Source organism: Corylus avellana, chromosome 3 (genome assembly GCF_965113065.1).
Source record: "Corylus avellana chromosome 3, dhCorAvel1.hap1.2, whole genome shotgun sequence".
Classification (NCBI taxonomy): Eukaryota; Viridiplantae; Streptophyta; class Magnoliopsida; order Fagales; family Betulaceae; genus Corylus; species Corylus avellana.
Window position 1 is genome coordinate 6,893,080 of NC_142492.1, and position 10,929 is coordinate 6,904,008.

The 10,929-nt window shown below is 37.6% G+C and overlaps 2 protein-coding genes across 2 annotated transcripts; both read left to right on the forward strand.

Annotated features, from left to right (window-relative positions):
- The first annotated feature begins 5 nt into the window (after positions 1–5).
- Positions 6–1,605, forward strand: LOC132174966 (UDP-glycosyltransferase 88A1). Its single transcript, XM_059586743.2, has one exon. The coding sequence runs from the start codon at positions 57–59 to the stop codon at positions 1,467–1,469; it is 1,413 nt and encodes a 470-aa protein (XP_059442726.1). The 5' UTR covers positions 6–56; the 3' UTR covers positions 1,470–1,605.
- Positions 1,606–5,470: 3,865 nt separating this feature from the next.
- LOC132182773 (uncharacterized) lies at positions 5,471–7,650 on the forward strand. Its single transcript, XM_088514930.1, has 5 exons — positions 5,471–5,587; positions 5,728–5,809; positions 6,569–6,675; positions 7,159–7,263; positions 7,356–7,650. The coding sequence occupies exons 3-5, from the start codon at positions 6,631–6,633 to the stop codon at positions 7,461–7,463; spliced, it is 258 nt and encodes an 85-aa protein (XP_088371056.1). The 5' UTR covers positions 5,471–5,587; positions 5,728–5,809; positions 6,569–6,630; the 3' UTR covers positions 7,464–7,650.
- The last annotated feature ends 3,279 nt before the right edge of the window (positions 7,651–10,929 follow it).

The following is a 10,929-nucleotide window of genomic DNA, read 5'->3' on the forward strand; positions in this document are numbered from 1 at the left end:
TAATCTTCTCCATTGAACCACTCACACGCAGAGAAAACTGAAGCAGCTAGATAGCTATGGAGGAGGCGATAGTTGTGTACCCAACACCAGCCATAGGCCACCTGATTTCCATGGTGGAGCTTGCAAAACTAATACTCACCCACCACCCTTCACTCACCGTACACATCCTCATTGCCCCGCAACCGTACAACGCCGGTTCAACGGCTCCATACATAGCCGCCGTTTCTGCCACCACGCCCTCCATCACCTTTCACAATCTCCCCAACGTTGATCTCCCTCCCACCGCCTCTCCCAACCATGAAACGCTTACCTTTGAGCTCCTCCGCCTCAACAACCCCAATCTCCACCAATCTCTGCTCTCTATCTCCAAAGGCTACGCCATCCACGCGCTCATCATGGACTTCTTCTGCTCTCACGCTCTCTCTGTTGCAGCGAACCTCAACATCCCCGGCTACTACTTTTTCACTTCCGGTGCCGGTTGTCTCGCTTACTTTCTATATCTCCGCACCATGGACAGAAGCACGACAAAAAGCTTCAAAGACCTTGACACCCATCTCGACATTCCCGGCGTACCCCCGATGCCGTCCTCGGATTCGCCGAAACCGGTGCTCGACCGTGACGATGAGGCCTACAAATGCTTTCTTGAGTGCTCATTCAGCATGGCTAAATCCGCAGGATTAATTGTCAACACTTTTGAGTCGCTGGAGCCGAGAGTTATCAAAGCGATATCAGATGGGTTATGCGTCGTCGACGGTCCAACGCCGCCTATTTTCTGCGTAGGGCCGCTGACTGCTAGTAGCAATAAAAGAGATGATCCGGCGAGCTGCTTAAGGTGGCTTGATTTGCAGCCGAGCCGAAGCGTAGTGTTTTTATGTTTTGGAAGCTTGGGACTGTTCTCATTGGATCAGTTGAAGGAGATAGCTATTGGGTTGGAAAGGAGTGGCTTGAGATTTTTGTGGGTGGTACGCAATCCACCGACGCAGGATCATAGCTTGGCGGTGAAAGCGCAACCTGAGCCGGACTTGGATCTGTTGCTTCCGGGGGGTTTCTTGGAAAGGACGAAGGAGAGAGGCCTGGTGGTGAAGTCTTGGGCGCCGCAGGTGGCGGTGCTGAACCACGAATCAGTGGGTGGATTTGTGACGCATTGCGGGTGGAACTCGGTGCTGGAGGCAGTGTGCGCGGGGGTGCCGCTGGTGGCGTGGCCGCTCTACGCTGAGCAAAGGTTGAATAGGGTGATGTTGGTGGAAGAAATAGGAATTGCTTTGCCGATGAAGGAATCAGAGAGTGGGTTTGTGAGTGCGGCGGAGGTGGAGAAGCGAGTTAGAGAGTTGATGGAGCCGGAGTCGGAGGAAGGAAGGTCGATCAGGGAGAGAATCTTGTCTATGAAAAATGAAGCCATGGCTGCTCTCGGTGAAGGTGGATCGTCTTGCATGGCCCTAGCCAAACTCCGTCAGTCGTGGATGCAGTGATGGGTCAAATCTTTGCTGTTAAAATATTATTAAATGATTAAAATCTTATCTTCTCAGTTAAGCGTTTGGGGGCAATTTAAAAAAGGCTAAAACAAGTATTAAATAAGCTTTTGAGTTGAATAATATATATATATATATATATATATATATATATATTATTGTTCTCCTATGATTTTTCCAATAATAATAAAAAAAAAAATTGTTATCCTAGGATTTTTTTTCTGTCCTTCACTTGGATCTTTTTGGAGGTAAAGAATTACAGGTCTTCACCATATCTGGTCCGTAGATAGTAGATGACAATGATGTTGGCAGCAGCAGCTGTGTCCACTCTTTAATTCTACCTTTCTCTTTTGATGTGCATGTGTAATGGCACTCTTGCCTTAAAAAAAGAGAAATTATTTTTGTCATTTTCCGTTCTCTATATGTGCACCACAGACTTAATGATGATTTGAAAAATTAAGTGAATAAAAAAAGATCACGAGAGAATATATAGCACGTCTCTTATTTTTTCTACTTTCAGATGATTAGTCCTGGGGTGATGTTAGGCGTGATGTTCACTCGATTAATGTGATATTTTAAAATAATAAAATAGAATTTTTTATTATTATAGTTATTAAAAAAATAAAGCCGGGCATGCACCGGCATATTATGTATCATCACCTAACCCATATATATATATATATATATATATATATATAGCCTTTTTAACACAATATTTACTGATAAAATAAGTAGGTTTATTTATTCATATAAGTTTAAATTTTTAGGAAAATTAATGATTTAACTGTTCCTCTATCTACCAGCCTATTTTGGATTGTGTTAGAAGAGCCGTGATTCAGAGCACGCGAGTGCTCTAAACGCCAAGGCAGCAAATTTTTTTTTTAATATTTTAATAAAACAAAAAAAAAATTTGCCAACGTGCTATTTATCTTCACCCATGTTAGGAAGTAAGTTGTGCCCATAAAAAACTAATATGTTTGATTAAAAAAAATTCAAAAGTAGGTGTTTTACTTTAAAAATTAAGCTTTTTCTAAAAAAAAAAAATTTTTAAATTTTTTTCAAACAAAAAAAAAAACAACCTTTAAAAGCTCTATTTCATGCAATTCAAAAAGCATGTTCTGCTTGACGTCGTCCTTCCTATTAGGGCTGGGCACGGGTCGGGTCGGGGCGGGTATTGGGTTTTTTCCCACCCGCCCCGTACCTTGCGGGTTTGGGATTTTTCAACCCGCAACCCGAGCCCAATGACCAAGATCTGCGCGGGTTTGGGTATTGCAGTGCGGGTTTTGCGGGTCGGGTCGGGTGGGATCAAAACAACGTAAGCATACCATAATTTTTTATTTATTTTTTTTTTTTTTATGAATAAGCAACTTTATAGATCAAAAACAAGAACCAATTACACATCTAACACCTAAAACAAACCTGGCAAAGCAGGCTGAAAACAGCCTACGCAGAGGCCAAAAACCAGAACCACACCAAACAAAAAACACAAGCTGCAAAACACCAACAGAAACCCAAAAACAGGCACTTCCATCAACAAAGTATACTTGCAGGTAGGTTCCATAATCAAACCTTAGTAAGAAGCATAAGCGACAGTGAGAGAGGAGCCGCGACAGAGAGATGAGCGGCGAGAGAGAGAGGAGCGGAGACAGTGAGCCGTGAGGACTGAGGAGAGAGGAGAGGCGACGGTGAGAGCCGACTGTGAGAGAGACTCCGACAGTGAGAGCCGACGGTGAGAGGCGAGAGTGAGAGAGATGAGAGATCGAGAGCCGAGAGTTGAGCAGTTGAGCGCCGAAGTGAGAGATCCAGAGGTGCGGCTGATAGGTTGTGTGTTGAGTGCTGGGTCTGAGGGTCTCTAGGGTATTTCAACTTTTTTGTGTTTTAGGTTAAGTGCGGGGCGGGGCGGGTACCCACATAAGAAAAATTGATAAACCCGAAACCCGCCTCGCCCCGCACGGGTTGGAGATTCCCAACCCGAACCCACGAAAATAAACACTACACCCACACGGGGCGGGGCGGGTCTGCGGGTTGGGTGGGTTTTTGCCCAGCCCTACTTCCTATCTAACTTCAAAATTATCTTTATAGCTTAAGAAACCTCAACTATGATGCTAGCTCCTTTTACAGAGGTAGAGCGACCGGGAATTATTACATCAATTTTGTTTTTGTTTTTGTTTTTTTAATATATATATATAACAAACGCATAAATCTTTACAATTTTTTTATAATAAAAAACATGGGTATTTTTAGAATTTTAATAATATTTAACCAAAAATTCTTATGGAATTAGGTAATTGAAAGTTTGATACTCGTAATTGAGAGTTTTTAAACTTTGATAAGTAATTTCAAAACCCAGGGTAATTAAAAAATTTATGATATTTAAAAAAGAAAAAAAAAATAGAACCGTATTAATATAAGAATTTAGAAAAAATTACACTTTACCCTCCAAAGTTTCACTCGATTTCTAATTTGATTTCCAATATTTAAAAATTTGCAATGTACTCCAAAAAAGTATCAAAAAATTGCAATGTGACCAATTTGTTAATCATTTACGTTTTCTCTTACGGAAATGATCAAAAATGCTTAATTACCCTTATATTCTTTTTTATAAAAAAAAAAAAAAAAAAAAAAAAAAAAAAAAAAAAACTCAAAAACATAAATTTTTTTAAAAAATAATAATAATAAAAATTGGGGGTAGCCGACTAGCCCCAAGCGGCCAAATAGGGTGGCCAAAACCACCCCATTCCTTTGGGCGTGGCTCGGCCAAAGGGGGTGGCAAGCCACCTCCATGGCCCATGGCTACCCCCAAATGGCTGGATTGGGGTGGCTGCAAGTAACCCCAAGTTTTTAATTTTTCATTTATTTATTTTTTATTTTGGTTTATTTAATTGAGGGCATTTTAAAAAAAAAAAAAAAAATTAAAACACATGGGAGCAATTTTGAAAATTTTAGACAAAAAAATGCACATGCTTTCCACTATGCAATTTTATATCAAATTAGACAAAAATATTAACAGAGTGGCTACATTGCAAATTTTTTATACTTTGTTAAGATACATTGTAAATTTTTAAACATGGAAGATTAGATTACAAACCAAATAAAAAAATTATTACCATCAGCCAAACTAACGGACGGCCACGTGTCGTAACATAAACATGCCACATGTCTTAACATAAACATGCCATATGTCCTAAAAAATAAAAGCAATTAAAAAAACTAAACCCTACCAAAAAAAAAAAAATGACTCAATTAACATAGTTCTACGTGTGTACGAGTACGTTTATGTAAAACATAAGTAAACAAATAAAATTTAATCTCATGGAAAAAAGTTAAATGTCGATAAAATCATGGAAAAAAACAACTTTCTTTTCGAATAAAATTTATTTTTTATTATTTGCTATAGACATGTATAAAAAAAAAAATGAAAATAACTTGGCATCTCCTTCGAATTATGCTCGACAAAGGACTTTCATAGAATAAAGTTCATCAATTATCATACTTGTGGTGAAATGCTTAGCAATTTATTTTTCAGTCTTTAACAATTTCTTTAGAAAGCTACATCTAGGGGTGGGAAAAAGTCATCATTGTCGGGGTCTAGTATATAAAATTCCATTTTTATAAGGACTTAGTGTTCACACAATGCTACATGTTATCATCCAACACACTAAGATTTTGATAATGAAAGATCTCACTCCTAAATGTATCAAAGTGACCTCTTCTTTACATTTGAGTTTACAATCCTCTTAGGATTGAAAGCCAATCCTATAAGTAGTCGTGAGTTCAATTTATTCAATTTACAGTAGTTTATATAATAAAAACTCACGTGGTCCAATTCAGTGCATTGTGATCACATCAACATATCAATAAAAAGTATGGAAAATGTTAAAGGCACAACACAAACCCAACTCAGGACCAACTTCTCTCCTACATGGCATTTTTCTTTTAAAAAATAAAAGTTTGAATTTTAAACCATACACATAGTCTATCTCTCACCTTTTAGATTCAAAAATCCTCTCTCAGTCTCTCGCTCCCCCTCCTGCACTCATCCTCTTCCTCCGGCGAGTTCTTCGACCACCGGCGAAGCTGTCCGTACGTCGCTCCTGTCTCTCTCACTCCGGCGCAAGGTTCCGTCTCTGTCTCTCTCACTCCAGCGACGTCTAAGGCCACCAGCGAAACTCCTGTCTCTCTCACTTGAATTTACAATTTTGTTGCCAAGAAAAGATTACAATGATATCTTCTACTATCTCTATTGTTGCATTTACAGGCTTCTTGCACGTGAGGGAATAAATGCAGAGCAGCTTGCACGGGAAGAGGAGCAGGAAGAGGAAGAGCCCACCAACTAAACAGTGCGTTTCGATCCTATCTTAACTGTGGTCTTCATTCTTCTTATTCTTTGCGTACCCAGCAGCCATTATATTGGATGCGATTACTGTGGAATCTTTGTTCAATTACATGTAACACGCGTTTGTTGATTCAGACAATCATATATTGCCTTCTTTTCATCTGGGCTTTTGTTCAATTCTTGCGAATTTTGTTTTTGTTTTTGTTTTTGATGCATACATATATTTACGCGCTGTCAAATATCTGATTAATTATATGTTATTTGATTTTGCTTTCCTCCATTTTTTTTGTCAATTTGATTTTTTGCTTTCATTTTTTTTTTTTTAATCTGGGTATTGCTTATATTTGTGCGTGTTTGTTCTTATTGGGTTTTGATGAATGATGGAGCTTTACATTTCTTGATTCATGTATTTCTAGATTTTCTATTGTTGCTTATGGGTATATTTGTTTCTTTGTATTGTTAATTTGTATATATTTGTGTGTTCTTGCTGGGTTTTGATCAGTGATGGAGCTTCTTGTTTCTTGATTCGTGTACTTCTGGATTTTTGATTGTTGCTTTTAGGGGTAAAATTGGTTCTTTCTATTGTCAAATATTGTTATGTGAAAAAATGAAAGATCTTTAGTTTTAAATTTTTTGATCCCTTTTGCTTTAATTTGCTTAGGAACCAATTGGAGGCACAATCTCAGTCAGATTCATGCTTTGTCTTTCATTTGGGAAAAATTACATTTTTAGGGTAAAACTTTGCTGGTGGTGGTTGTTGCAGATTGCTACAGCTTGAAGCGATTATGTTAGAAAAAATAGAAAAGAACTAGGAAAGAAAGGAAAATGCATCCTCCTTTAACACTACACAAGCACCCGATGTGCGCCGAAGTGAGTCCATCTTCATCTTCTAGCTTTTTTCATGATTTACTATCGACAATTTCTTTAGGCTTATAAATCTCTTCTTTTTATTTTGTGGAGGCTGACTTTAATGGATAGCTTTGACAGGATATATCTATTAATTTTCTTGGTTCATATTATGAGATACATGGTCCTAGGATTTTGAGCCAAATCCGAGTAGTTGGGATATGTCTAGATTGAGTAGCAATAAGTAAGAGGAAAGGTGATTTTGGCATGGTAACCCTCCTATCATCTATGAGCAAGAGAAGTTGGAATAGTTTTATGGCAATCAATGTAAAGTGAACTGTGTTTTGCTTCACAAACTATAAATGTCCATGTCATAATTTTGATTCTTATGTCCAGTTCAGTGGAAGCATTTCATTCTTTTTTTTTTTTTTTCTTCAAATCAAATGTTGGAAGATGGCGAATAAGTGGATAGATGTTGGTATGATTGTTCTATCTGATTTTGTGCAGATTATTGAGGAGTTCCAAAAGTGTCATATAGACCATCCCATTGGGAAATTCTTTGGTGAATGTACAGATCTCAAAATAAAGCTTGATCGTTGTTTCAGGGAGGAGGTGAGTTTTCATTATATGGGTCTTGGTTTTTTCTCTGGTTGGGATCTTTATTTTACTATTCTCATAACAAGATCTTCAACTTTTTTTGACAGAAAGCTCTGAAGCGGAAAGCAAACTTTGAGCAGAGTAAGAAATTGAAGGAAAGACTACAAGCTTTTAGGAAGGAAACTGCTGAAGAGAACAACCTTGTTCAAAGTTAATGGGGAAGTGAGAGATCAACATCTTCATGGTAAACAGAAGTTTGATGATTACTCCAAGAGCACTCATCCATGAACTGTTGCACATGATGTTTTCATGGTGCTTATTTGTTTTGTTGAATTCGTGGGAATTAATCACATTTGTATTTCCTATTTAAGCTATTCACTTTTTAGTTGCTGGAGAGGGATATTTGATAATTATGCATGAAATGTTTTTTATCCACTTCTGGCTTTGCAACAAGATTGTCACCTAATCACATTTCATTGATAGATTCCTCGGTAAACATAAATAAATATATACATGTCTTAAAAGCTAAATCAATTTTGGAGACAAAGAGAATATGAGGTGATATTTAGCATAGCTAGGAAAAATGGTTATTGCCTTTTAACTTATTGCTACATCATGTTGAAAGGCATCTAAGCTTGAGTGGCCTGATTGTTTTTTGTTTTTTTTTGGGTTTAATAATCAGCTAAGTATCGGTACAAATTGGAAAGTTGCAATTCAACATGAGATGTTGTCATCTTAACCACTTATTGCCTTTTGGTTAAAAGAACCAGTTTGCAGCATATCTGAACTTCTAATACGTCATACTGTCAAGTTATATTGCCTACTTTCAATCTTAGTTTTTTTTAACTTGAAGTTGGTTTTTGTTGGAAAAACATATAGAGGCGATCGCCTAGGACCTGCAAATGCGTCCATCTACATTTTCTTATAAAATACGCCATTTTGTTACAACCTAATTCTCAAGGACATACACGCTGTTTTTTAGCAAGATAAAATTTAACTTAATAGTTGAGACAACTCTAACATTTCCCGCATATGCAAAACAAACATAAAATAGAGAACTAGAAATAATAGATACATTAGATGTCACATTAAGATACACAATAATTGTGAAGAGGAAAAAAATATAGACACTAAAACATAACCCTACTAAAACCCACTGCCCCAAATTCACTATTTTTCCTAAAGCTACCATCATTTGCACATTATAACTACAAATTAACAAACACTTTCACTATCTCTGTTTCTTCAAATTTTTCATCTCCATCCAACTCTTCATTCGAACTTTTATCCCCATCCAACTCTTCATCCGAACAAGTGATCCTTAAGACATGCATTTGGTTCTTCAACTTCTTCATCCACATCTATAAAAAAGGGATACAAAGTTAAAAGCCATCATGGTGTGTCAAAGCAAAATTATTACCCAAACAAAAGATGAAACATTGGCCATCATCCCAGAAATACATTACCGTTAAAACTATAAAACACTTATAAGGAGTTTTTATTATAGGTACAAACATACAATTAGAGAAGTTTAATTGTTTGATATCATATACAAAAACTTTTATATATTTTGATAAAGTAGAGCAACCAAATTGCGCTAGTTTGTACCTATACTAAAACTAGGTTACTGTCTAGTAAAGAAGCATTAATGGTTAGTCTGCTACCAAGTTGCACTAGCTATTGTTCATACATTCATATGCCTCGGCAAGCAAATAGATGGTTTCTTAAGCTACTATAGAATGAAAAACTAGAAATACTAATCCTTTCGACTACATTATCCCATTTTGCAACAACCATAAATTTCCAGAACAGAACACACAACAATCAAGTATGCACTTTCAACCATTCCTTTTCTTTTCGATGAATAAGCTGATTTTATATCAAACACTCAAACCATTACAAGACTCCAGAAAAAAAAACCGGTACACAATTGCTAAATCAGCAACTACACAACTGCACAGATCCAATGGCAGCAGATTTGGAACAGAAAATTGACAAATAAGAGGAAGAAATTGAAAAGAACACGAGCGAGAGAGAGAGAGCATAGTAGCATATGATTATATATCAAGGGTGGAACTACAATTAATATTTGATTGTAGTAGCATATGAAGCTGTCAGGTTGCAATTAATATTTGATTCTAGCAGCATATGATTATCAAGATTTTCACAATATTGAAGTTGCAATAACTAGCTTGTCCTTGTTCTTTCATAGGCTGCATATCAAGGGAGGAACTACAATTTTAGGTGCAGGGGACAAAACCAAAAAGAACTTTTTTGGGCAGTAAAATTTTGATTTTGAAAGGGTTATATATATATATATATATATATATATATATATATATATTTGGGGAAAGCGTTGAGGCTTGGGGGTTTCACAATGTAGTTTCGCCCCTAGCTGCAGTAAGACTCGTGTCCATCTGTAATATACTCTGTAACAAATTCACTTACTGGGTGTTTGAACTGATATGACAATATTAATTTGTAATAACAGTTGTAATCTGGCATTTACTTATCCTTTGGACATATTGTTTGGTTATTTTAATTGATTGGCTTGTTGATTTTACTTTTGTGCCTCTTAAAAAGAAAATAATGAAAATGGCCCGTCGTCTCTACTTGCAGACTTTACAAGCTTTCTACTAAAGAAGCACAATGGCTGGCTCTAGGGTTGCTCATGCCACCTTGAAAGGACCAAGTGTTGTCAAGGAGTTATGCATTGGGTTGGCACTTGGTTTGGCTGCTGGTGGCCTCTGGAAAATGCACATTATAATCTTAGGCCTTACTGCTCAACTTAGGATTGTATTTGTTTGTTAGTTTGTTACATATCGCACATATATCTATCTCAAGCCATATTTTTTGTTCTTTGGCTTTGGGTGGTCCTTGTAGTTCTGACAATTTGAATCATTGATTCCTTAATTGTGCAATCATATACCTTTGCTTTTTTATTCCCCCACCCCCAACCAACCAAAAAAAAAAAAAAAAAACCCGTGGGCTTCACAAAGGCAGTAGTTTATACAGAAATTATTGAGCTTTTTGATATATCAAGGTGGATATATAGCCTACTTAAATTTCCCTAAAATTAGGCCAGTGCTAAGAGTTCAATTCGCAATATTTGATAAAATGAAAATTCTAGCTTACATTCTTATATCACTTGCAGAGAGCGTAGTAGTTGTACCAAAAACAACTTTTTGTTTGGTAATATATATTCGGCCATAATGCAGGAAAACAACCACCTATCATTCTATCTACTGCAAATCTAAACCCTAAATACACATAAATTTAATACACTATTCTAGCACCCACTACACATAAATCAAAAAGCCCTAGATTTTGAATGTGGATGAGAAAGAGGGATTACTTACCACCGGTGGAGGAGAGAGAGAGCCTTCGGCTTCGCCGGAGTGAGAGAGAGACAGGAGCTTTGCCGGTGGCTGTAGACGTCGCCGGAGTGAGAGAGACAGTGGACGGAACCTTGCGACGGACGGACAGCTTCGCCGGTGCTGAAGAACTCGCCGGAGGAGAGAGAGGGTGAGCGCGGGAGGGAGAGCGATGGAGTGAGAGAGGATTTCCGGTGGCCGAAGAACTCGCCGGAGGAGAGAGAGGGTAAGCGCGGGAGGGAGAGCGATGGAGTGAGAGAGGATTTCCGGTGGCCAAAGAACTCGCCGGAGGAGAGAGAGGGTAAGC

Coding starts and splice junctions, on each gene's coding strand:
- LOC132182773 (XM_088514930.1), top strand. CDS start 6,631: ATGCATCCTCCTTTAACACTACACAAGCACCCGATGTGCGCCGAA. Junction 6,676..7,158: donor AGCACCCGATGTGCGCCGAA/GTGAGTCCATCT, acceptor GATTTTGTGCAG/ATTATTGAGGAGTTCCAAAA. Junction 7,264..7,355: donor ATCGTTGTTTCAGGGAGGAG/GTGAGTTTTCAT, acceptor TTTTTTTGACAG/AAAGCTCTGAAGCGGAAAGC.
- LOC132174966 (XM_059586743.2), top strand. CDS start 57: ATGGAGGAGGCGATAGTTGTGTACCCAACACCAGCCATAGGCCACCTG.